A 27,640-nucleotide genomic window follows, 5' to 3' on the forward strand; every position below is an offset into this window, starting at 1 on the left:
CAGGCAATGATCTTAGTAATGGTGGTAGGACAAAGAAGGAGTCTTGAGAAATCGCCTCTCCCGTACCTGATTGCCTAAGTATAATATATATGTGGTATTTATTCATGCTAATGTATAATTTTACATTTTATTATAATTTAAATGTATGGTAATTCTACGTTTTAAATGGTTCAATGGATGGGTTCAATGACAGAGATGTAGGCTTCAGGCCTTAAAGCCTCTCTTTTTTTTTTTTCTTAGAGAATGGACTTGAGGATATGGGGAGGGGGAAGGGTAAGCTGTGACAAAGTGAGAGAGTGGCATGGACATACATACACTACCAAACGTAAAATCAATAGCTAGTGGGAAGCAGCCGCATAGCACAGGGAGATCAGTTCGGTGCTTTGTGTCCACCTAGAGAGGTGGGATAGGGAGGGTGGGAGGGAGGGAGACGCAGGAGGGAAGAGATATGGGAACATATGTATAACTGATTTATTTTGTTATAAGGCTGAGGCTGACACACCATTGTAAAGCAATTATACTCCAATAAAGATGTTAAAAAAAAAGCCTCTATTTTACACACAATGCTTGCTAATGGAGCTTACTGTTTCTCTGCAGCTTCCAAGACTCTGTAGGGCTCTGGTTTCTTGAGAACCACAGCTGGAAGAAGAGCCCAGGCTAATGAGCGATTTTTAAAAGGCACTTTTTTTTCAGATGCCCTCAACAGACTTGAAGTAAAACCATCTCTCAAATGTATCTTGGCTAAAGAATCCCAAACTTCTATATCATTAAGAGAGCTGTGGTACCCGAGCAAGGATGCAAACACAAGGGTGTGAGGCTTCATGATTATTTTTTTAAACCCCACTTTTGAAAAAAATAAATTTGTCAATTGCCCACCTCCTTAACTGTGAGGGTCCCATGAGCTTCTACACGCAAAGGGCTTACAACACTGCCCCGCACATAGGCCAGGAGCATTCTTTGCTCCCAACTCATCCCCGGCGACACAGTTCAGGTGGCTGCTGCCCCCTGGCGGCCAGGCCCGACTTCCGCCTCCCGCACCTAGAGCCGTTGCGGCGTCCACGTGGTGTCCGCTACGTCACGTCCGGCCCTTGATATTCGTGGTTGTGGGTCACGCGCGATGAAGTGCGTGTTTGTTACTGTAGGGACCACCAGCTTTGACGACCTTATTGCATGTGTGTCGGCGCCCGACAGTTTGCAAGTGAGTGGGGAAGGCGAGCGGGAGGCAAGCGGGAGGCAGGCGAGCGGCGGCTGGGCTCCCCGCGCTGAGCTCGCCGCTCGCCGCCACCAGCCTGACCGCTAACCTCGGTAACCTTGCCTGACGGTTGCACTCGGGAAGAATCCCTGGCAGCTCAATCTCTGGTGCCGCCGCCCATCAGCCGGCTCCTCCCCGCGCCTGACTGGGCCTTCCTCCAGCTCCCCCGGTGCTTGGGGTCCTCCGCCTCCTCTTCCCGTTTCCTATAGCCTTGCCGGGCCGCTCCTCCCCGTCCTTTTTCCGGTTCCTCCTTTCTCCCGGATTTTCTCCGCGGATTCTCCGCCTCCGCCTTTCTTCCGGCTTAGCCTCTCCTTCCAGCGGCTCCGCCTCTCCGAGCCGGGGTTCCGGCCCGCCTCCCGGGCCCGTGCCTGTGCCCGCCTCGCTGGCCCCTTGGGGCCGCGCGGTCGACGCGCTCCGTCGGGCTCTGCCCTGCCCGACCCGGCCGGTCCGCTCGGCGCCCTGCCCCGCCGCGCTCGGGCCGAGGCCGCCGTGCCTTACTTCCGGCTCAGGCACCCTCGCGGCCGGCGTCCACGCGCGGCGCGGCGTCCCCCGAGCGCGCCCTCTCCTTAGGGCTCGTGGTTCGCGCAGTCCCAGCCGTGTGCTACGACGACGCTGTTCCTTGCTCTCCCTCCCTAGTTTGCGACGCCTTTTTCAGAGTCTTTGCGTTGGTCTCCAAGTTCTTGCTGGGCCATTTCTGTCACGACGGGATGAGCTAGGGCGTTTAGGTCCCTTAGGGCTAGTGAGGTGCCAAGTCGGGGCCCGGGACGGGGGGAAAAGGAGCCATTTGAAAAACTAACGGGCTCCAGTTCGACTATTTATTCGGCAGCTCGTGCTCCGATTGGGTGGTTTGTTGTCGATATTACTGTTTTTACAGTAGCCTGTTTAAAAGGCCCGCTTTTTCTTTTTTCCCGTTTCAGATAATCCAGAGCCTCGGTTACAACCGACTTGTCCTACAAATAGGTAGAGGAAAGGTGGTACCTGAACCATTCAGTACGGAGTCATTTATTCTGGATGTTTACAGATACAAGGATTCATTGAAAGAAGACCTTCAGAAAGCAGATCTTGTTATTAGTCACGCCGGTAAAGTGCCGTAGAACTGTCCGGTTTGGTTTTTGATAGACAACAAATAAGAACAGAAACTCGAACCTTTCTGATGTAAAATAAAATCACTAGGGTAACTCACCGGTAGCCATTTTGAATAAAATACTGATTGCAATATAGCAGTCGGGAACATTATTGGAGAGAATTTATAATTCTGGGTGATAGAAAAATGGGAAATCAATCACTGAAGGCCAGCTTTACAGTTTACAGAACTGTAAACTTTAGGGTTTACAGAAACCCTAAACACAAGCAAAATAAGTTATCCAATGACATGTGTCAAGAGTTGTCAGTGGGAATTAGTATCTGGGCTTAGGTCTGCAGGAACGTTCAGCCATCTGATTGGTCGGATTGGTCATTGAGAATTTGGCTTTGGAAGATTTTTTACATTTCTATTAAAAGGTTAAGTAATTTGTCCAGTCAGTAAGCAGCAGGCAGATAACAGTCTGGTGCTGGTATCGTCTACCCAAAAAGGATTTGTCTGCTCACTTAGCAGTCCCCTCGCTCCCATTTAAATTATCTAAATGAGTTTAGAGTTAAAAGTTGAATTGACCCAAATATTGTATATATGCATGTTTGTGGAGATTTATCCTTGACTCTTTTGACAAGCAGACTCATAAGGAGTGGTCAAAGTTTTCCTTTATTGGTGCTTGTCACTACTGAAGGCTTGCTTTTTTACTTGTGTTTGAATAGAAGTGCAGTATGGCTTCATGTACAGTATGTTGAACCTGAATCTTATTTGGATTCAAGGCCCATGCCCAGGGCATACTACTAGAGGGCAAGTTGCAAAGCACTGATATTGTTGGCAGTGATAAAGAATGTGTTTTTCAAGTCAGGTTTGTAACACTAGAGACCACTCATAACTGTTTTTTGTCATTTTGGATGTATAATTAAAAGGCTTGATTTGTAGTGTTGCCAACTAAATTTTTCATCTTTTGAGTTCTAGTTATAAGGCCTGGTGAATCACTAACTTTTTTTTAAACTGTGTTAACAAATTTGGTATATTTTTGTAGGTGCAGGAAGCTGTTTGGAGACTCTGGAAGAAAGAAAGCCACTCATAGTGGTTATAAATGAAAAGTTGATGAACAATCATCAACTGGAATTGGCAAAGCAGCTACACAAAGACGGGCATCTCTTTTACTGTACCTGCAGGTATACTAGAGACTGATTATTTGACCTCTTAATTCCTTCCTAGCTATTCTTACCCACCTGCCTAACCCGCCTGTATCTTTGATCTCTTACCTTCTCCCACTTAGCAAACATTTTGATTTTCTCACCTGTAAAACCTGATCATTTGTCTTCTACTTTGTGATATCTGTGTTGTATTTCTTTCAGTGTCTATGCTTATTTCATTGCATGTGAATATCTGAATGTGTGTGTGTGCACGTATCTGTGTGTATTCATCTGGGTGTGCAGGTCTCTGAGAATATAAACTTTTGTGTTCATTATTTTTCATTATTTAAGGAAGGCATTTGCTTATTTTTAATTAAGGTTTTGCCTTCAGTAAATCCACTGGAATCCCTAAATTAAATTTACTCATTCATTCATTCAACTATATCTAATACATGGCAGGCATTGTTTTTGGTGCTGTGGATAACAGTGCTAAACATGACGTAAAGTCCCTGCTTTCATGGTGCTTATGTTCTAGTGGTGGGAGATAGACAGTAAACAGTTCATAAATAAGCAGTCGAGATAATTTCATATGGTGAAATGTGTTATGAAGAAAATAGGGCAGGGTGATGTGATAGCTGGGGTGAAGACTAATTAGAATGATCGGGGAAGGCATAACTGGGTATATGACATTTGAGCTGAGACCTGAATAACCAGGAAGAGCCACTCATGTGAAGCTGTAGAGGCAGAAGGAACAGCAGCAATTGCAAAGGCCCTAAGTTGGGAATGAGCTTGGAGTTTGGTGTGTTTGAGGAACAGAGGGTTAGTGTGGCAGGAGTACAGTAAGCAAGGGAGAGAATGTAGTATGAAGATGAAGCTGGGTGGGGATAGTTCACAGAAGAGTTCTGATTTTATTCTGTGTTTAATAAGAAGCCATGGGAGTATTTTAAGCAGAGGAATTGCTTTATGGTAAGGAGTATTATTTTCTAGAAGTATATTAGAATTCAGCAAGAACTGATCAACATCACAATAGAAGGATGAAGAAAATTGCTGGTTTTCTATTAATTTTTCTTCAGACACTAGAAGCTTGCCAAAGGGTCAGGTCAGTAATTCCCAATTGTTGGACTTTAAAAGCTATCCTAATTTGATGTTTTAAAAAGAAAAGACCTCATAGAAGTATTACAAAATGCATATTTCTTATGTTATAATAAATTGAAATTAATTTGAAAATAAACCTTAGAAAAAACTGGTTAGAACATAAGCTTTTCTTTTAATATTACTGCTTCTGTGTCTTAAGCACTCAGTAAATACTTGTTTATTCATTATTTATTGGGCACATACTGTGTGCCAGGCATTATTCTAGGTACTTGGCATCATCAGTGAACAAAAACAAAGTTTCCTATCTCATTGAGAGGAGACAGATTCATTGATTGTTCCAGGAGCAATGGTTGGTGTCCTAATCCCCATAATGATGGAGGAGAGGGAATGTCAGGGTGGCTTTGTAATATAGAAGCGATTCTTAAAATATTGTGAGTCAGGGGAGAAGCTAGATAATCAGAATTATGTGGGCTTCAGATAATGGGCATATCTGTCCTTAGGTAGTTGAGATTGTTAGGGGTTAATACCATTTTTGAAGAGGAATCAATGTTCATCTTCCTTGGTTTATGCAAGTCAATTTTTCCAGACACTTTTGATGAGTATTTTCATTCTAAACATTAAATCAGCTTCGATTTTTATGTTAGTACATTAAAAAGGGGAAAACATTGATTTCATAGACACATCCTGACTCTCTACTCAGGCTGAAAAAGGAGCTGTACAAATCTCCAATTTATTTATTTTTTTTCAGTTTTAGAATTCTTTTTTCTTGTATTAGTTTCAAGAAAGTTGCACACGTGGATGCCATAAGGAGAATCAATAATTAGTTGTATTTTTATTTTAGGTATATCATTTATTTGCCCCAAATGTAGGCTGGATGATTGTCTGTTCTAATTTAAGTGGCTGGTTTAATTAAATTTCTGAAGTAATAGTTTTATGTTGTGGGTCTGAACCTTATTTCCAACGTGCATAGCGATTGTATGTTGCTTAGTTATATATGGATTTATGGTAGTAAATTACTAGCAAAAATTATTTCACAATCTTCATGCATGGTCTAGTAGTGTCCCCAGCTTATTGTTCTTGTCTTGCAGCTGTTACTTTTGGTTTCATTTATTCTGTTTTCATAAATTGAGTTTGCTTCAAGTTATATCTGCCCAGTCATGAGAAGTGTTCCAAAGCCATGTGACCACATCTTTCATGAAATAACATTTCTGAAATATTTCAGTTGATGTAAAAGATAAAATGTTGAATTGCTATTGACATGTAATGCGCTTTGTATTATTTTATTATTATTGTGTATACCTATAATATTAAAATACATTGAAATTCACATATACAGGTTGTGAACCATCACAATATTCTTGGAAGTTAGATTCAGTCATCAAGTGGGCAGCATTGAATTATGGAATTTTCTCCCATATTACCTAATATTTTTCTTCTTTTGTTTTAGCATGCTTCCTGGGCTGTTACAGTCAATGGACTTTTCAACACTGAAATGTTTTCCTCCTGGCCAGCCAGAAAAATTTTCTGCATTTTTGGATAAAGTTGTTGGATTACAAAAATAAACACTAAACACTCAAACTAAACACTAAACTCTCAAAGCTTTAAAAACACCCCTCAAATTCAACTTATGGAATGTGGTTAAATCAAATTAAATATAGAGTATATATTTGTAGAATAATATAAATTAATAAGTCTCCTACATCTGTAGAATGTATAGAAAATTTTATGGTGTGAATGTTAGCATTTGGGTCCAGATTCTAATTGCAGTTTCACAAATTTATTAGATTTTTCCCTATTCTTCATGTTTTAGTAAAAGAAATATGTAGTGAGCATTCACACGTTTTATTCTAGAATCCCAAATGGATTTGGAATCATGAAAAAAATGAATTAAATATGAAAACTTTGACAAAAACCTCAAATGTAGTTAATTTGATATTAGAGTAAAAAATGAAACAGTAACAAACTTGTAAAAAAAATTTGAGTCAGAATCTTTAGCTTCATAATCCAAGGAACCAAATTAAAAAAAAAAATGATGGATTGTGTTCTGTGAAATAAAAAGCTCAATAATTACCTTAAAAAGATTAACTATCAAGTCAGTTGATCTGTTGTACTTCGAGAAACTACTGTTATCGTGAAGAATAGAGTGGAGTGGATGTGTTCACTGTTTTCCTGTAAAATATGAATAGAAAGTGACAAAAATAAACTTGTCCAATGTCAAAGCTTTACTGGTTTGAGAAGAGTAAATCAAAAAGCACTTGTGCCAATAGGACTTGCTGTTATTTTTTAAGGACCCCCCCCCCCACAGTGGTGTGGAAACATTTACTGTAGCATCATAGAGGAATTTATGCCCTTATAAAGTTAGTTTTACAAATGAATAAATGATCTGATGTGTGTAATGGCCTAAATATATGGTTTTAAAATTCACATAACTCAAAATAGATACTTTATGAAATTCTGATTATGGTGAGTGGTTTCAAGATCTATAAAATAAACTAGATTATCCATAAGTATTGATAGTTTTCTGGTAGAAAGTTTAGATATAATTCATCCATAAAAATAGAGCATTCACTATAAAGATTCATTTTTGATTGCATTATCCCAAAATGTTGAATATTCTAAACATTTTACTTGGGATGCATTATATAATGTTTCTGTAGATTTATTTTCCTGATTGTGTTTTACTTAGGCTAATATTAAAATAAATTCTTACTAATGGTAGAAGGTGGTGGCTGAGAAGTACTCCGGGTAGCAGGAGGATACCAACTTGGATTAAATTTTGCTGAGAATAACCTAAAAAGTGAGTAATATACACAGTTGAGAATTCATAGCACCATAATCATAATTGTATATTAATGTTAACCTAATGCTGTAGGAAAGGCCCTATTCAAATCCATAGAGAGAATTTCACTTTTCTGGCCTCTCTTTTAAATATGTTTCTCTAGTTTGAGAAAAAACGTGGCTTAAAATTTATGTTGATCACTCAGTCTTTAATTATCTTATGTCATGAAGGATTAACCATAGAGAATCAGAAACAAATGAAAGGGTCTACTCAAACATTAGACAACTAAAGAGCAGCATAGGGCCCCAAATCCTCTGCTTCTTTCCCACAAGAGCACATAACCCAGATTCCATTATTTCATTTAGCAGAGGCTTAAGCCAGTGGTGTCAGTTGTGTGTAGTGACATCTCTTGACTATACCTTTGTAAAATTTTATATCACTTGTGGGGTTTAAAAATCAAAGGATATCTTAGAACCATTTTGATTTGGCAGGAATCCTCAAGATCATGTAGTCCAATCCCTTCATTTCACAGATGAGGAAGAAGGCCAGAGGTTACAACTTGTCTAAAATAACAGCCTTTGGCAGAGCTGCCACTAGAAGCAACTTCTTGACTCGCAGTCCTGTGCTCTTTCTACCATACCATAATATATGTTGTAAGCTTTTTGTTTCTTTATATTTGTTTGCCTAGTATTTATTTTAGTTACTTTAATCCCTTCCAAGGGAGATTTTCTTCATTTTCAGAAGTTTAATTATTTTAGAAGGAATTTCACAGTTCACTAAATTGGGTTTTCCTTTGGTGTATTGCAACCTTAGCTGGGACTTAGAAACCGGTGATTCCTGAGTTTTTGGAATCTAGCAAAATGCCACGGTATAGCATTGATACTAGATTGAACAAATAAAGACTTTAAGACAAAGAATTGTAGATTTGGGGAATTGGTAGAGAATTTTAAAAATACCTAGTGCAAACCATTCATTTTACAGATGAGGAAAGAGGCTAGGATAAATTAATTGCCCAATTAGAAGGGTATTTCTAATTGGTCCTTAAGAAAAAATTCATGGTAATCAAAATTCTATTTGAAATATTTACCCAATAAAATTTGTTTAGTTTCATTACCTGACAGGGCTTCAGATGTTTGAAATCAGTGTATAAGTGCAATGCAGTTTATGTAGCAGTTTTCTGTTGAGAGGTATTTAGATATCCAGGGATGAGGAAGTGAAAGAGAAAGTTTAGTAGTTTGAGAAATTCACATCATTGGTATGTGCAAAGGTGGACAGGTAATAGAAAGTTGATTGATGTTGGAGTAGGTGAAAAGTGATGTGAAGTTATAGTATGCTTGGGAAGTAAGGATTTTAGATGACTACATGCTTATAATTTGGAAGGAAAGAGTAGGATTTGGTGTTAGGTAAGATAGTACAACTGATGAACTTGATGCACAGTTCTGTAACATTGAAAAATAGTCATCTCAAAAAGTATTATCAAGTGATTCTAGACACCAAGAACCTGTATTAGAGCACTGCTTTGTATGCTTTTAAAGGCAAATCATGTGGACACAAAGGGCAATATAAAAATGTATACCACTTTGATAATTTGAGGAAATTTTCCAAGACTAAGGATGTCAGGAATGACTAACAGTAATATAGATATTTTTCTTGGTTCTTTATTATAGTATAAGCACTTAATCCCTGTGATTTATTAAAAATAGGAAATTATCAGAGATGACCAAAAATCTTCATGTGGTTTGAGAAATGGGATGTATGGCCAGATTACTTGAAATTGTATTTTTGGGAAAGATTTGGACATGGTGGTCCTGATAGCTGTGTGGTAATCAATTTTCTGCTGAACAATTAGTACCGTATTTTTATGGGGGAGTGGGGAATGAAAAATAACAGTAACAGTTAACACCCTTGCCTGCTTAGTGTGTATCATGTACTGTTTGAAATATTTTACACAAATGAACTCATTTAATCTTTACAGTATAACTCTATGAAATAGTTACTGTTGTTGCGTTTTGCAGATGAGGAAACTGAGTTCAGAGCATAATGTGAAAAAGGAGTTAACACTGGGCTTCCCTGGTGGCGCAGTGGTTGAGAGTCCACCTGCCGATGCAGGGGACAAGGGTTCATGCCCCGGTCCGGGAAGATCCCACATGCCACCGAGCGGCTGGGCCCGTGAGCCATGGCCGCTGAGCCTGTGCGTCCGGAGCCTGTGCTTCGCAACGGGAGAGGCCACAACAGTGAGAGGCCTGCAACGGGAGAGGCCACAACAGTGAGAGGCCTGCGTACCCGGGGCGGGGGGGTGGGGGGGGGGAGGAGTTACGCTACTGAAGTATCCAAAAGATGGTCTGGGAATTGTAATTGGAACACTGAATTCCAGTATGTTTCCATCATTTATGGGGACAGGAGGACTGTATATTTGAAATCAGGGGACTATTCCAAAAAATTTAGATTGTATGGTAGCCATGGGTATGTAACCTATTTCAGTTTTTACATTGCTATTTAAAAGCATACTGATCACTACTCATAAAACTCCTGTGGAGAAACTCCCAGTCATTTACCTGTTTGCAACTTACTTACCAGCTCTTTTGTTTTCTCTGTAAATGTTTGTGTTTGGGGCTCTATTTTTGGTCCTCCTTGTATATTTTTTTCTTGGTATTTTCATCACTCCCAGGGTTTCTACTATTGACTCCCCTATCCATCCCCCAACTGTGATTTGAGCTTCTGCATGGTATTTCCATTTGCTTATAGGTCATGTCACTCTGTTAATTCTCTTAAGCACCCTAAACTTGATATGCCCCAAACTAAAATCATATTTCTCCTTTTCATCCTTCTGAGATCCTTATCTCTGTTAATGGTGTCACCATTTAGTCAGTCTTCCAGGCTTTAATTCTTACAGCTCCAACCCTTTATATATGATTGGTCACCAGGTACTCTCAGCTTTACTTCCTAAATGGCTCAAGCCCATTTATTTGTTTTCTTAGTTTTTTTTTTAAACATAAGTGCATGATGAGAATCTACTTTTTACATCAGCAGGACTCAAGACATGATTCCTGCTCTGGAGGAACTCTTAGGTATAGTTGAGGAGGAACTATACATTCATGTATCCTCTGCCTGAAAAACAGTTGGTTATCCGTAAATGATAAACGCACTTCTGTAACTTAGTATTCTTTTCTCATCTTGGTTAGGTATTGGGTCTAGGAAACATTGTCATGCACACATTCATTTCCTACTCTCTTTGACTTGACTTCAAAATATCTAGTATGTCTCTTGTTCAAGAGAAAGATGTGACCATCGCATTATATGGTGAAGTTTGTAGGATCAAGCATCTATAGGAATGGCATCTAAAACATAGTAGTGCTGATCCTATGTAATGTTCTAATGGTATTTAGGGTCTGTCAAAGAACGGTTACCTGTTGGGGATTTTCGGACAAACATGGTGTTAAAAATCAGAGGTTTATAAACAGCAGTAGCTATAGTGTTTTCCAGTAAAAGATTATATGGAGAAAGGTTTAGGATAACCACCAAATCACACTTAACTCCTTGTTAAATGGTTAATTCCTTACATGAATATTCTGGCACAGTCTTGTATAGTTCTTTGAATTCTTATGATTTTTGTTGGTGGCTAGATAAAAGGTGAGCAAAACAATCTAGCTTCAAACGGGAAAGTAAAATACATGTTTCTTGACATTGATATTGATTCTTAAAAAATATTTTGAGGGGTTTTTATACCATCATGTCTCATCTATTTTAGTATTTCACTTCTAGATCCTTACTGTCTTTATGAATTTTTACTGTATCCTGGCTGAAATTATCTATTATGATTGACACTCTGTCATGAATTTTCCTTTTTTTATGTCCTCCCTGTGTGCCCTGCGTTGGAAGTGCGGAGTCTTAACCACTGGACTGCCAGGGAATTCCAGTGTCATGATTTTATTTTGATGGCTACAGTCCTGCTTTCTGAGGCAGTAGTTCTTAAGCTTTTTTGGGGTCATGAAACCCTTCAAAATACTTAAAACTATTGCTTCTCTCTCTACTCACACATATACATATTTTGCTATGAATTTCAGGGAATTTACAGGTACCTTGAGGCCGCCCCAGGTTAAGAATCCCTAGACGGAAGCCAACTTCAGTAATTCCTTGGTCATTGTTCATTAATATTTGATGGTAACTGTTAGACTCCTTTATAATTAAACCCTCTGATTAAATACATTTAAGTTTAGTAATTTCCAGTTTTTATAATACAACACAAATTATAAATTTTTCTCTTCGTTTAAAACATGCCAAACAACACATTTTGACACTAACCTTAATACTTTAACTCAGTATCTATAACCCATAATGTCTTGTGTAGTACTGTTTCTAACTGATAAAAGGAACTAAATGAAAATTATTTTCGTTTGTAGTAATTATTTTAGGATATATTACATTGGGCTATCTGGTAAAGCAATACAGTGTTGTAATTTACTCATTTACTGTTAAGTGTGCTTCTAAAGTATTTGCTGAACTGATAGTCACTGTTAGAATGATGTCTGTGAGAGGCCATATATTGCATCTTTGTTACTGTTCATTTCCCCTTTTGTCCAGAACATGGTGGTGGTTTTTCCACTACTGTATGAAGTGGGTGGATAATACACTCCCCAAATTTAGGAGTGAAAACCATTCCTAAATGTTCAGCCTAAGTAATTTTCTGGATTTCAGTTTTTCCATTTGTGAATTAGTAAAACTAGCTTTCCTCATAGGTGATTTCTAAGACATAAAAACAATTGTGTGGCATATTTGAAAATAAAAAATGTTGAAATAAGACATTTTCTCTTGGTTAGAGTTTTTGTTTTAAGAAGTAGGAATAGGCTTAGAGATATTTTCCTAGAATTCACAGTATATTGTCCTAAATGATACAGAAGGCAAAATCTTCATTGAATTTCATATTTAAATTCATATTCAGTCTCTAGTTGGGGTTGTAGTTAGAGAATTGAAGTTTACTTAGAGGTTTAAGTGCCCGAGTCTTTTCAGTGCATCAAAACAAAGAAAAGAATGTTCTGGTCTTTATTCTCCCTTTCTTCAATCCCCTGTCTGTCTATAGACAGATTGGACACTGCAGGTAGCTTAAAAAAAACAACAGAAAGCAACCTTCAGTATTTCTGTGTCAAGATGATATATTTTTAAAGAATACTGTTTTCCTTTTTTTCTAATCTGTATTAGAATGCTTCAGGTGGAAGTAGGGAAGAGAAGGAAATGAAAGCAAGTGGTTCTTGGTAATGTTTCTTCTGTTTTGCATATCTGAGCAAGGATAACTGCTCTGGGAAATCAGTTCTTTTTCTTTATTGTCTCCTTGAGGAGGTTGAATAGGGCCGTATTGGCCAAATTTTGTTTTGGGACCATTGTATTTCTTTTCCTCATTAACCTTGCTTTGCTAGTTCTGTTAAATGTTCACCATGAAAGGAAGTGACAGGTTCTAGTTTCAGAGTGCTGTTAAAACATGTTTTAAAAAAAGACAGTTTACCATTATATTTTTCAGTAATGAAAGACCTTAAAAAGGTTCTGTAGAGTTGCAGAGCAATTTCCCCCATTGCCCCCATGTTATTTGGTACTAAAAATAGTTAAATGATTTAGTATTATGTTTTTAAAAAAATACTAATTGCCTTTTCAGCAGGTTGTTACAAGTCCTTATATACATGTATCTATTGTTAATTTTTTCAGCTTTGTTGAGATATAATTGACATGTAACATTGTTTAACTTGTATATCATAATGATTTGATGTATGTATATAGTGAAAAATGGTTACCACAATAAGTTTAGTTAACATCCATCACCACATATAGTTACAAATTTTGTTACCTTTAAAAACGTAGGTCTGTTTATTTCGTTTGATAAGGTAAGATTTATCATTCATTTTTATGTGGGCCACAGCCTCACAATTTGCCAGGATGATATGTTAATCCCCCTATAAGCTATTTTTATGGTTAATGTTGATCACAAATTTGATCATCTAAAGGGAGGGCAAATCTGTTACCCACCACTGAATCACAGAGAATCACAGTTCCTTAGACCGGAAAGAGAGCTTAGAGATCATACAGCCCATCTCCTTTATTTTACAGATAAGGAAACTGATGCAGAGATTAAAGTGGCATAACAAAGTTCATAATATTCTTTTCACGGTACCATATTGTCTCTTAGAAATTAAAATAACTCAGAAGCATCATTTTTATACATTTACAATTATACATTTGCAACTATACCATATACACACATTGTCACAGACAATGTATGCTGTTAAAAAATTCCCAGCATATACCTCATATAATTGGTTGCGACATGAAGGAGTGTTATCTTAGAATTAAAACTATCAGTATTTATATGTTGTACTTCAAAGAATTTCCCTACTTCATCAGTGAAAGAAGAAATAGGCAATTCCAGTTAAAACAACAAATCCCATTTTCAAGTTGAATTACAGTATGGAAAGTAGTTGTAAAATTAAAGCACGTCAATTTTATGACAGGTCAAATGATAATTATTTTAAATTATTTTAATTTTCTTCCATTTGTTTTATTTTAATCTGTACCCACAGTACAGTGCTTAAAAGGTCTTTAAGGCAATTATTTTTCTTCCCATTATTTTCAAGAATTTAGGTGAAATTGTTCTGGTTCTTACCATATTTTTTTCTTTTTTTGACCAAAGAATAATTTCTTAGTGAACCACTTTATTTGGCAGGTAGCAGTTAACAGCAGTCAGTACTTAAACACTTATGTGCTACGCACTTGACATGCAGTAGCTTATGTAATTATTCCAACAACCTTAGATTTAGACCACAGAAAAATTCCTGGAGTAACATTTCTCAAACTTTGAAAAATTTTTTTTTTTTTAAACTTTGAAAATTTGAAAGCAGTAGCTGTAGCGCATTAAAAACCATTAGTAACTTGAATGCTAAAGTTACCTGTTTAACTTTGACTTGGCCTTTTCCTAAACCATTTTTCCCCTTACGGGAAAGACCAGGTCAAAGTTAAGCAGGTAACTTTAGCATTCCTTGACTCCTTCAATATTGCTAATGGGCATATGAACCTCAAAGACAGGATTATGGTAGGTGGCCTTGAAACTCTCTTCTTAGGAATACTTAATAACTTGTGGAACACCTTGTTCTAGAGCACTGGTTCCCAAAGTGTGGTCCTGGGCTAGCAGCATCAGCATCTCCTGAGAACTTGTTAGAAATGCAAATTCTTGGGACCCACCCCAGACCTGGCTGAATCAGAATTTCTGGGCATGGGGTAATCCTTTTTCAAGCCCTTCACTTAAGAACCAACCACTGTTCTAGAGGTTTGCAGGATTGGAGTAGTTTGCTGTGGAAAAATAGCCAGTTTGGATTTCAATGCAATAGATATTTCAAAGGACACTATTAAATACTATGAAATTGCTTTCTGTTATATACAGGATGAATTCTAGTATTGTCCCACAGGTCTTTTTTAAAAAGTCCTATTGTACTAATTTGGGGAACATGACTTGTACTTAACCATCTCTGAGTCCTTGTTCATATCTTTTCTTCTTTAGTATGCAGTTCCTCTTTATAATAATTATACAAGAATCAGGAGACAATATGTAGTTCTAGTCCTAGTACTATTGCCAATTGGATGTGAAAACTTGGGTAAGGCTTATAATTATTTGAAACCCGTTTCTTCATCTGTAAAATAAGAGGTCCCTTTTAGCTGTAACATTCTACTTATCATTTATTTTCCCAGTTTATTATGCCAGTCTGTTTCTTGCTCACTTTATTGAATTTTTAATTTTATTATTTCTTAATACATGTAAATATATAAAATTTTAACTAGTTCTACAAGGCTTATAACAAGAAACAGCAGTTCTGTGTCCCATTCCTCCCCATCTCTAATCCTGCTTCCTGTAGGTAACCATATTACATTATTTTATATGTTTTATAAGTGATATTTTCGAACTTGTTTTTTAAAATTAAATATCATCTGTAGACTTCCTACTGTGGAAGAGAGGCTTTATCTCCCTCCTCCCTTGCTTCCACAGTGGGAAGTCTACAGGTGATATTTAAATTTAAAAAACAAAAACAAATTTAGTTTATCAGTTATGGTGAGATCTGTTTTCAGTGTTGACATTATTATGATTCTTTGAGTACAGTATTCACATATGAGCCATGTTGTAAGTGTTGATTGATTACATTTCTATAAAACTGTTCACCTCATTTCTGTTTTTTCATTTGCTCAGTTTTCTATAGAACTATTCCCAAACTCCAACAGAGGTGGCCATCTTTCCTAGTATGTTTAAATATGCTAGGTTATCTGTGACTTTTATTATTATTTATGTTTTACTATGTCTGTGCTGGAGTTCTCTTTTCTTTTACCTGAACTGGTTGTTCTCTATCTAGTCCTGCTTAAAAGTCTGTCCTCCTGGGATTTCCCCTTTATCCTTATCTTAAAAATTCCTTTTGCTTCTCTTGTGTTGAATCTTCTGTTTCCAGGATTCTATGTGCCCCACCCCTTTTTGTGGTTTAACTTCTTTGTTTTGGTTTCAGATATCCTCCACTAGCTTTCTGACAGTAAGGCGCATTTTTTTAAATCTTTCAAGTTTGAAAATGCCTTCTACTCTTCCATCTGATTGATAGCTTGGTGTATAGAGTTCAAGGTTGGAAATAATTTCCCCTCATATATTGAACTTCATTGTTTTCTAGCTTCTAGTTCTTCTGATGAGAAGTTTATTGCTATTCATATGTGTGATCTTTTAAGACCTGTTTTTCCTCTCAGAAAGCTTTAGAATGTTGTTATATGCATTGCAGATCATCTTTTTTGCTTTCATTGTTCTGGCTACTTCATGGACCTTTTCAATCTAAATATAGACAGTCATATCCTGCAGTGCTAGAATTTTCCATACATCATCATCATTATTTCTTCCTCTCCGCTTTCTTCATCTCATTTTGAGACTCCTGTTAGTTAGATATTGGCTTTCCTGAATTGATTCTCTAATTTTCTTGTTTTTTCTCTCCAACCTTGTCTGTTTTGTGAGCTCCTCAACTGTAAATTCTGTTCCTTCTACTATTTTTGTTTTATTTATTTTTAAATTTAAATACAGCAAAATTAGCATTTTTCATGTACAGTTCTATAAATTTTGAAAAATGCATAATCGTGTAACCACCACTACAATCAAGATACAGAACTCTTCCACCACACCCATAAATCCGCTCCTGTCATCCCTTTGTAGTCAACCCTTTCCTACAATGCTAACTACTGGCAGCAACCAATCTGTTTTTCCTTCCTATGGTTTTGTCTTTTCCAGTATGTCATATAAATGCAGTCATACAGTATGTAGCCTTCTGAATCTCTCCTTTTACTTAGCACAATGCATCTGCGATTCACACATGTTCTTGTATATATCCATAATTCATTATTTTTTATTGTTGAGGAGTATTCTGTTGTATGGATGTACCACAGTTTGTCCATTCACCAGTTGAAGGATGTTTGGATTGTTTCCAGTTTGGGAGGAATCATGATTATGAATAAAGCTTCTATAAATATTCATGTACAGGTTTTTGTGTGAACTTAAGTTCTCATTTCTCTTGAATATTTACCCAGAAGTGGGGTTGCTGTGTCATATGGCAACTCTTTTTTATTTTATAAGAATCTGCTAAACTATTTTTCCAGAGTGGCTGTACTATTTTATATTCCTACCAGCAACATACGAGAGTTTCAGTTGCTCTGCATCTTTGTCAACACTTGGTATTGTCATTAAAAAAAAATTATTTTAGTCATTCTAAGATGTATGTAGTAGTATCTCATTAAAGATATACAAGTGGCCAATAGGCACATGAAGAGATGCTGCTCAACATTATTAGCCATCAGGGGAATGCAAAACAAAACCACAGCAAGATACCACTTCATACCCACATAGGATGGCTGTAATCTAAGAGATGGACAGTAAGTGTTGATAGGATGTGAATCGGGAATCCTCATACACTACTGATGAGAATGAAAATAGTGCAGCTGCTGTGGAAAGTGGTGACAGTTCCTCAAATGGTTAAACATAGAGTTACCATATGATCCAGCAACTCCATTCCTGGGTATTACCCAAGAGAATAGAAATGTCCAAACGAAAACTTGGACACGAATGTTTATAACAGCCTTAGTCATGATAGTCAAAAAGTGAAAACAACCCAAATGTCTGTCAACTGATGAATGGATAAATAAAATCTGCCTTAACTATACAAAGGATTGAAATACTGATACATAGGTGCTCCTTGAAAACATCATGCTAAGTGAAAGAAGTCAGTTACACAGAACTGTATATTGTATTCCATTTATTTGAAGTGTGCGGAATAGGCAAATATGTAGAGACAAAGTAAATTGGTGGTTGCATGGAGTTGGTGGGGATAGGAGGATTGGAGGCTGATGGTTGTGGGATGTGGGGTTTCATTTTGGGGTAATGTAAAATTGTGATGGACATACAACTGTAAATATACTAAAAACCCATTGAAATTCACCTTTTAAGTGAGTGAATTGTATGGTATGTGAACTATGTTATAAAGCTATTAAAAGATCACCAGTTTTAAGTGTACAGTTCAGTAATTCTTAGTGATTATGCAAAGTTGTGCAAACGTCACCACAAAAGAGTTTTATAACATTTTTATCCATCAAAAAGATCCTTTGTGCCTGTTTGCATTTAGTACCTATTCCCATCTCAACCCTAGGCAACCACTAACCTGCTTTCTTTCTCTGTAGATTTGTTCTTTTGGTATATTTCATATAGATGGAATCATATCTTTTGGAATCATGCCCCTTTTGCATCTGGCTGCTTTTACTTAGGATCCAGTTTCTCCACGTCCTTGCTAACACTTGTTATTGTCTGTACTATTTATCATAGCCACCCTAGTAGGTGTGTAGTGATGTCTCATTGTGGGTTTTTTTTGTTTTTTTTTTTTTGCGCGGTACGCGGGCCTCTCACTGTTGTGGCCTCTCCCGTTGCGGAGCACAGGCTCCGGACGCGCAGGCTCAGCGGCCAGGGCTCACGCGCCCAGCCGCTCCGCGGCATGTGGGATCTTCCCGGACCGGGGCACAAACCCGTGTCCCCTGCATCGGCAGGCGGACTCTCAACCACTGCGCCACCAGGGAAGCCCTCATTGTGGTTTTAATTTGCATTTTCCTAATGACGTTAAACACCTTCTTACGTGCTTATTAGGCGCTCCTATATCTTTGGTGAAATGTGTAGTCAGATCTTTGCCCATTTTAAATTGTATTGTTCTTTTCTTATTGTTGACTTTTGAGTTCTCTTATATATTTTTGATACAAAGTTTTTTTGTCAGACATGTATCTTCCAGTCTGTGGCTTGTGTTTTCACTCTCCTAATAGTGTCATTTGCGGAGCAAAAGTTCTGAATTTTGATAAAGTCCAATTAATCAATTTTTCTTTTATTATATCACATCTAAGTTCTCTTTTCCCAACTCAAGGTCTTGAAGATTTTCTCCTATGCTGTCGTCTAAAAGTTTTGAAGTTTTGTTCTACATTTAGATCTTTGATCCATTTTGAGTTAATTATTGTAGAAGATGTGAGGTATAGTTTGAGGATCATTGTTCTTATTTTGCATATGGATGTCAGGTGTTCCAGCAGCATTTGATAAAAACACTATTTTCTCTATTGAGCTGCTTTTGCACCTTTGTCAAAAATCAATTGACTGAATTTGTATGGGTCTCTTTCTGTGTGTTTTCTTTGTGTGTTTACTTTCCCTTTCCTCTATCTCTCTTTGTCTTCCTGCCTCTAATTTTTCTTCTCTTTGTTTCCTGCTCTTTCACCTATTTTCTGATTCTCTCTCCCTCTCCCAGTTTTCCCTTCTTCTATTCCCTTTTTCAAAAGAAGTGTATGGGTTAATATTGATTGAAGCTTTATATACCATATTTTTAGTATAAATAGCAATAAATATGAAGAATTTACATTTTTCTCTACAAGTAAAAAATGCCAAAAATGAATTAACTTTTTCACTATAATTCAGTTTTTCTCAGTGAATTTATGGTCTTAAAGAAAGATGGTGATCCCTCTTCCCAAACCATGTTTCAGAACTTCTGCACCAGTGTTTCGGTTTCTTTGAAAAATAAATTAGTCAAGGTAATTTCAAATTGGCATGCTAAAGAAAGTCAAGATTTTATTTTTTCTACCATGCTTTTATTTCATTCCTAAATTGTAAAATTGATTATTGATGCTTTTCCTGTTGGAGGCAGTCATGATTACTACTGGAGCCACAGATACCAGAAAAACAATTCTGAAAGCAGCTTAATTTTGCAGCTTCTCCAAAGCCAGCTTTAGATCTATTTATTTCTTAAAACACTTAGAAAAAGTAAGAATGGAATTGGATTTTGGCATTTAAATAACACTTGACAGTGAAATCAAGTAATACAAGTGACCAGTGCTGTTTTTGAACCTTACAAAAAGTACAGTCGTATTTACTTCGGTTTTCTCAGAATTAAGAGCAGTTTTTCCAGAAAAGTGCCCTAAACATTGAAACATGCCTCTCATGTCCAACACCTCTAGTGTGGTGCCACAGCATTTTAAATGTAGCCTATTAGCAAGTTTGTGGGTAAGATATTTCTTCCATTAAGCTTCATTTTAAATTTTCATTGTTTGCATTTTCAGAGAAAGACACTTTTTGCAATTTCTCTTTCTGTAAATGTTGTACGGTAGTTTGGAGACATTAGTCAAGAATTGTATTAGTGTTTTCTAGCATAACTAATGGATTTAATTTCTGTGGTCCCAGCAGAGGGTTATTATTATTTAGGAGAAATAAATGAGATTACTTAAACGTCATACCTGAAATATCCAGATAACTTGCTTTGGCCCTTTACTTTGCTTGAACTGTGACCTCTGCCCTTTTAGATCAAGGGAGTCCCCCTCTCCCTCCCATTTTCTTTGTTTCTTAAGGTAGTCTTAACACAAACGCTTACTCAGTTAATTATGTTCCGATTTTTTTTTCCTCTCATCTACATGAAACTATGATGGGAGCAGGGAACTTGGGCAGAGACTGGTTGAAAATTCGGGCAGAGATCTTAAAGCAATGTAATGTGGGTTGGGCTGCATCATACACACCTGAGCCTTATTGCAGTCCCTTTGCAACCTCGTGCAGCAGTTGCCTTGAGTTAAGCTGCAGACTCGGCTTCCTTTTGGTCCCGAAGCTCAGCTGCTTGTGCATACTTCTCTCAACCTTGGGCTGGTTGGGTTACTCCCACCCTTCCCCAACAAGGTAACTCTGCAAGTTCCTTCTCGCTCCCACGTCTCCTTCTCAAGTCAAGTTCTCTATTCCTAGGAGCATCGGCTCTTCCTCTTCTTTTCACAGGGTCCCGACTTATCCTGGGCCAGCCCTTTGCTTCTCCTGCTCCTGAGAAGTGCCAAGATTGTGCAGCGCTGACTCCAACTGCCTTCTCGTGCCTAGACTTTGGGCTGCTTTCTGGATACCTGCATAAGCAAGCCCTGTTACTGCTACCCATTCCTACCTGCACCCTGCTTTTTCCTTCTTGCCACACCTGTGTTACTTTCTCCCCCTCCCCAACTCCACCCCCTGTGCACAATGCATAAAGGATGGAAAAAGTACTGCGGCCAGAAGTCTCTGAATGAGGCATCAATGGATGAATACTTAGGCAGCTTAGGGCTGTTTCGAAAGCTGACTGCCAAGGATGCCTCTTGCCTCTTTCGGGCTATTTCGGAGCAGGTAAAAGGAAAACAAATACATCTTCTCTATGCTGAGTTTTTGGAGTTTGAGATTTGGCACAGTTCTGTAGCTAGAAGACCTGTAGCCCACCCAAACAGAACAACAGAAATTCCCTTTTCCCTATTTAAAACATCAGGGTCTCTCTACTTATTAGCTTGGTGCATGCCTTTGCTGATTAGTTCAAATATATTGCTGTGCCTTTGCTATCTTCTCTGTTTTCTAAATGCCACTTTGGAATGTAAGAGGTAAAGTAATGGGGTTAAAGAAAACTTTGAAATGTATCTTGATCCTTTATAAGCAGCACCTTCTTCCCCTAAATTTTATGCCTAAGGAAAAATTTATAGTAGTAGAAAGGGGGGGCATGACAGAATCATACCTCTTCTGTATCGCTAAAGATGACAAAAACAGATTTTAGTAAGATCAGGACTTAATTTCCCAGTTTCCTACGTATGTTCTGAATAAGGGGAGGACTTGAGTGTCCAGTTCATAGTCTTAACTTAGAAGCTTCTGTTTCAAATAACTGCTGACAGTGAGCTGGTCTTTCTCTTCTTTTTAGTTGTTTTGCAGCCAGGTCCATCACTTGGAAATCAGGAAGGCTTGTGTCTCATATATGAGAGAAAATCAACAAACGTTTGAGTCTGTAAGTAGAATACATACCCAAGGGAGAGTTGCTCATAGAATATGTAGCAGGTAGGAAATGAATTTTGAGTACCTACGCATGAATATTATATCCCGCAATCTCCTCTCAATAGCAAATATTTAATTTTCAGTTGGCTTCCTTCCTCCTAGCTAGTAGCATGCTGCTGGATCTTCTCCCAGAATTAGATTGTTTTGTACTTTAATTAAAAATTAAGAAAGTTAATCTTTATCCTTCCCACTATTTATTCACCCCCACACCCAAAAAGTCACATTGTGACTGTTATCCATATCACAGTTCTCTTAAACAAGTAATCAGTTCACGAGGGGTTTGGCTATGTTAATATTTTTAAATGTGTATTTTTAAATTTGTATAAATGGGAACCCCTTGTGTTCTTTCTTAATTCTATGCACAGTGATTGTCAGCCAGTCAACTTGAAGAATCTTGTAAAACTTAACTCTAAGGAAACAACTTATTCCTGAACATGTCTTTTTCATGTGACAAACTGGTAATTGGAGCTCTGCCACTAATGATTAACTTTAAAACAACTTTTAGAAGGCATCTTCGTATACGTTGAAGTATTTGAATTCTTGTTAACAAAATAAGGTTTTATCAAGATCTGATTTGAAGTGCGCCCTTTCCTGTGGCTGTTGTTTTTTTTTGTTGTTCGTTTTTTTGTTGTTTTAAACATTCCTAGCCCTTCCAGTACTATTTGTTCTCCTGACTATATTATGGGTATTTGCCTGCTGTTCGAGGTTTACTCTTAATTTTCTCAACAGGTTTCTGTGAATTTTAAAACTATATGAAGCCTTCTTGATTTTAAAGCTTATTACCTTGAAGTTAATTAGTGGTCACCACACCTGGGGAAAGGATTCTTTGTGAAATTACTTCAAATGCAAGACCATGGTGTAAAGCAGTGCATCTCAAGTATTTTTGTGCATACAAATCACCTGGGGATCTTGTTAAAAAAACAATTCTGATTCACTAGATCTGAGCTGGGGCCCCAGATTTCAGCAGTTAAATTCCTGAGTGATGCTTGCTGTTGTTCAAGGACCACATTTTGAGTAACAAAGATGTCTGTAAAATTTTAAAACCACATGGATGAATCTCAGATTAATTATGCAGAGTGAAAGAAGCCAGACCTCCCCAAAAAAGTACATACTGTATGATTTCCTTTATATAAAACTCTAGAAAATACAAGTCAATCTGTAGTGACAGAAAGCAGATCAGTGGTTGCTTGGGGGTTAGTGAAGTTATAGAGGGGCACAAGGAAACTTACGGGGGTGATGGATATATTCACTATCACGATTGTCATGATGGTTTCATGGGTGCATACGTAAGTCAACTTATTTGTGCCATTTAAATATGTGTGCTTATTGTATGTCAGTTATGCCTCAAAACTGTTTAAAAAGGAAACTGAGAAAAATTAACATAGTTTTTTAAGTCTAGTGATATACATGCATGGAACTAAATGTATATTATATTTCCTGAGTTTAATTTTTATTGAGGTATATTTTACATATCATAAAATTCACCATTGTAAGTTTAGTGTTTTAAGTTTTGGCAATAATATAGTCAAGCAACTGCTACTGCAGTCAAGATACAAAATATTTCCATCACCCAAAAAGTTCCCTTGTTGCCTGTGCTTTGTTTGAAACTAGTGAAATTCCTTTTAAAGTTCCTCAGTTTAACTTTGTAAATGCATGTCTGCTGTCAAATTTGAAATCCTTATAATTATTGTGCTTGCTTGATTTATGAAAATTGTCGTTACTTAAGTTGGCATTTCAAAAGAAACTCCAAAGGCATACTGTTTGATGAAATGCACTGGTATGTGGATAAGCCAGGAGCAGTTCCTGAGATAGTCTTATAGTCCAGCTTTTCTCCACTAACTTTTGTGTATGTACAAATCTTCTTGAGGTGCTGTGCAAAGTAGTCATTTAATACCATAATTGTTCAGCTGAACAACAGCAATATAATCAGATTTCAGTAATGCTATGTATTTGGTTAAGTCAAGTTTGTTTTATTTTTGAAGTATGTGGAGGGATCTTTTGAGAAATACCTGGAACGGTTGGGAGATCCCAAGGTAAGATCAAATATGGGGGTTTAATCTTTTCAGAGTATTTGGAATAGTAGCCTAAGTATCATTCAGCTGTGTCACTTTAGCTAGGCCCAGTCTATTTTCTTAAGTAGCCAGCTGTGTTGAATCAAATAGTTCTTGCAAAAGTTTAGAGGCTGGGAATTGACCTGTTGTTTTGTGTTGAATATTGAAAATTGTGTGTTAACAATTTTATCATCTATAGACTAGTGAAAGAGTATACACTACTTGGGAACAGGACTAACCCAAGCCTTTTCACTTTAATGGGGGAGGGGGGTGGCAATGAATGTTACTAGGTCATTATTTTTTTTATTAAACAATTCTCCTGATTTGTAGTTATCCTTCTTTTATGTGGGAGTAAGATTCCTAAACATATTAAAAATAATTTTATGTGATTAAATTAATTCCATAGTTCTGGACTTAACACATTTACTAAATACCCTGCTAACTTCGTATTCTTACACTAATTACATTTTTATTGTGTCTTTTAAATCTCCCATATTCCTGTCCTTGTTACTTAATAGCTAACTAAGAAGATCTTTAGGTCCAATTTTTTCTCAGAATAAGTTTATGTTAATAAGTAACTATCACAGTATCCCAAGCCTCAAAGCAAGTTATAGTGTGTTGTACAAATTCTTCACCTACAACAGTGCTAAGCATCTAAAAAAACAATTGTTGAACTTGCGAAAACTTTTACCTCCTAGATACAGAATGCTTTTAAAAACTTTATGCACTGTTTATGTTTAGGAAAGTGCTGGCCATCTGGAAATAAGAGCTCTTTCTCTAATTTATAAGTAAGTTAGATCTCTTTTTTTTTTTTTTAAGAGAGAAAGCATGTGTGTGTGTGTGTGTGTGTGTGTGTGTGTGTAAGGTTTCTAATAAAGTCCCTTTAGGATTGGGAATATTTGAGATTTGATGTATTGATAGTCAAATGAAGTGGTCTAAGCAAAGTCAATGGCGTAATTTTGGGGTGGAGAACTTCTACATTTGTGTCCGTTTGAATGGAAGAATAAAGGGCTTTAAGAACTGCTAGTACTATTCCTGTAGAAAATCGGAATACTTATCTTAGAATTTTTGTGTATTTAACTTTGTGCCTTTTGTACATGTGTGCTCATTGGGGCAATATCACTTCCAAGAGGGTAGAAATTGTTTCCTGAGGACAACAAATATTAGATATTACATTGGTTTATGATCCTTCAAAGGGTCACAGTATGAGAACAGATATACAGTATATCTGTAGTATTAAAATTTTATAGGGAAATTAAGAAACGTATTTTTTTTAAAGGCTCTTTAGAGAGGCAGTAATGGTGGAAAAATTTGAAAAACACTGCCCTACTGCTTTGGAAGTTCTGTTTTGGTCTTTAAAACTGCGAAAGTGGCATTTCTGAAAGCAGTAGGTTATATAATGTGGGTTAGAGGCTAGTGGGAATCTTGTTCATTTAAGGAGTTGGATCTGTATAAGACTCCTTCACAGTTCTTAGGATGGTGAGATAGCATATACCTTGATAGAATCAGAACCCTCTTGTATGGGGACTTGTTCAAGTTACTGTTTTGCAGTCTGCTCATCCCTCACTAAATCCAGCAAGAAGTAGTACAGAAGAGGCATGGAGCAGGCAGCTAATCAGTTGTTGCTTTTAAATCAGGGACAACCTTTTGAATTGGCCTGCTTTTTGTTATTTTGTATGGCTCTTGGCTAAGAATGCTTTTTAAAAATTTTTAAATGGTTAAAAAGAATCAAAAGAATAATATTTCATGGCATATGAAAATTATATAAAATTCAGTTTCAGTGTCCATAAATAAAGCTTTCACGTACATTTGTTTATGCATTGCCTATGGCTGCTTTCAGGCTACAGAGTCGAAGTTGAGCAAATCATATGGCCTGCAAAAACCATGTTTGTTATCTGGTCTTTTACCAAGAAAAATTTGCCAACACCTGCTTTAAATAAATGGGAGCCTCCAAAACTTACATTCATACAATTGGCAGTTTATTTTCTTTATTCCTCCTCTCCTCAAATTAAGATACATTTTAAAAATGCATAGGACTTTAGGGACAGTTAGCTGTCTATGTTGAATTAATATTTATCCTCTTAAACATTTAGGTTATTTTAGATGAATAAGGTAGGCAGTTTAAAAGCACAAATCTTTGTTCTTATAACTATTTCTTGCATATACTGAATTGTCTCTTCTCATCCATCTTTGTTTTCTACCCATGTAGTCGGGATTTCATTCTTTATCGCTATCCTGGCAGGCCTCCAACTCATGTCACAGATAATGGCTATGAAGACAAGGTAAGAAGATAAGTGAATGTTTACTAAAATAAAAAATTGAATGATGCTGCCAGCTTATCATTAAGAAATCATCCTTTTAAACCTAATTAATGAAAAAATAAGCACAGTCTAAAAGCCAAGCTTTTCTACAACTAGCCTTTTCCTCTCCAGTTAGTCAGCCTAAGTATTGTTAGCTATCTTTCTGAACAAACCTGATCTTGTCACTCCTCTGTAATAGGAAAAAAACCACCCAAAACCCTAATTGACTCTCCATTGACTAGAAGATAAGGATCAAATTCTGAAGCTAGACATTCAGTAACCTAAAGGGTCCCAAACCTTCTTTCTAGCTTCATTGTACTTCAACCTTAGTACATCATGTGTCCAGAGAGTCCAACTTTCATGCTCTTTTCCTTTGTATCTCAAATGTTAATTCCTTTGAAACTTTACCACCTCCCCTGGAGTTATTTCCTCCCTTTTTGTTCCCCTAGCATCACCCAGGTAAGTATAGTGTTTATCACCTTGTATATGTTTTCATGTCTGTTTCTCTCATTAGTCTGAAAGTTTCTTAAGTGCAGGGACAATGTGCTACTACTGTCTAGTAAGGTGCTTGGAAAATAGTAGGAGGTTGTTTAGTTGGTTGAGAACTCTCAGCAGGTAAACAGATTGTTTTTTAGCATACAGTTTTTCTTCCAAAAAGTTTTTAAGAAAAGCCTTCTATCCAGATGATTTGATTAGTGAATGTAGATTACACAGTATTTGAGTTTTGTCTTGTTTCATACCATGGAGCAAAATTCAGGCAGCATTTTGATGGTAAGATAAGACTAGATACTGGTAGAACTGTTAGAATATTACAGTAATCTAGACAGAAGGCCTGAACTAGGCAAGTGGCGTTAGGAATAGAAAAGACTGAATAGGATGCAAGAGATAACTTAGAACATAAGTATAAATTGGGGCATGTTAATTATTTTACTGATGGTACTGCCAATTTGTTCAGTAAACATTAAGCCCCTGTAGTGTACCAGGCAGTTTACTAGGTTTTGGGGATACCACAGTTAATACAGCAAAATCCTTGCCCTCTAAGGGCTCAAGAGGCTATGAAGACAGACATGTAAATAACTACAGTGAAGTGATATGTTTTATAATACAACTATATGCAAAGAGCATATAAGAAAAAGCCCTTCACTGTGCTTTAGGGAGTTTAGAAAGTTTCATGGTGGTTGTGACATTTAAGTGGAGTATTAAAAAAAAATGAGTTTAACAAGTATAAAGGGCAGTCTCTTCAGAGGAAACACTATATACAAAGGCATAGAAGCAAGAGACCCTTTGAGGCCAAGTAGCTGGATGGGGGGAAGACAGTGCTGAAAAGATAGGCTAGAGGGATGTAGTAGGCTGTGCCAATAATTTGGCTTTTCATTGTACAGAATAGACAATTGAAGCTTTTTTCCAGTATTTTATTATGAAGGTTTTTCAAACATACAGAAAAGCGAAAAGAATTTTACATTGAGCATCCATAAGCCCACCACTTAGTCCACTGCTAATATTTAATATCCTTGTTTTGTCACATATCTAACCACCCCTCTATCCATTCATCAATCCATCTTAAGTTTTGAT

The 27,640-nt window shown here is 37.1% G+C and overlaps 1 protein-coding gene across 1 annotated transcript in view; it reads left to right on the top strand.

Moving 5' to 3' along the window:
• Positions 1–981: 981 nt before the first annotated feature.
• The window catches only part of ALG13 (ALG13 UDP-N-acetylglucosaminyltransferase subunit), a 73,957-nt gene continuing 47,298 nt past the window's right edge, over positions 982–27,640 (top strand). Inside the window, 11 exon segments of the mRNA XM_079910472.1 lie at positions 982–1,198; positions 2,170–2,332; positions 3,364–3,502; positions 20,659–20,673; positions 20,675–20,796; positions 20,799–20,878; positions 20,881–21,030; positions 21,587–21,670; positions 23,700–23,750; positions 24,510–24,556; positions 25,978–26,050. Of these exon segments, the coding sequence (XP_079766598.1) occupies positions 1,118–1,198; positions 2,170–2,332; positions 3,364–3,502; positions 20,659–20,673; positions 20,675–20,796; positions 20,799–20,878; positions 20,881–21,030; positions 21,587–21,670; positions 23,700–23,750; positions 24,510–24,556; positions 25,978–26,050 (1,005 nt within the window). The 5' untranslated portion in view covers positions 982–1,117.

The sequence above is a fragment of the Stenella coeruleoalba genome, assembly GCF_951394435.1.
Source record: "Stenella coeruleoalba genome assembly, chromosome: X".
Lineage (NCBI taxonomy): Eukaryota > Metazoa > Chordata > Mammalia > Artiodactyla > Delphinidae > Stenella > Stenella coeruleoalba.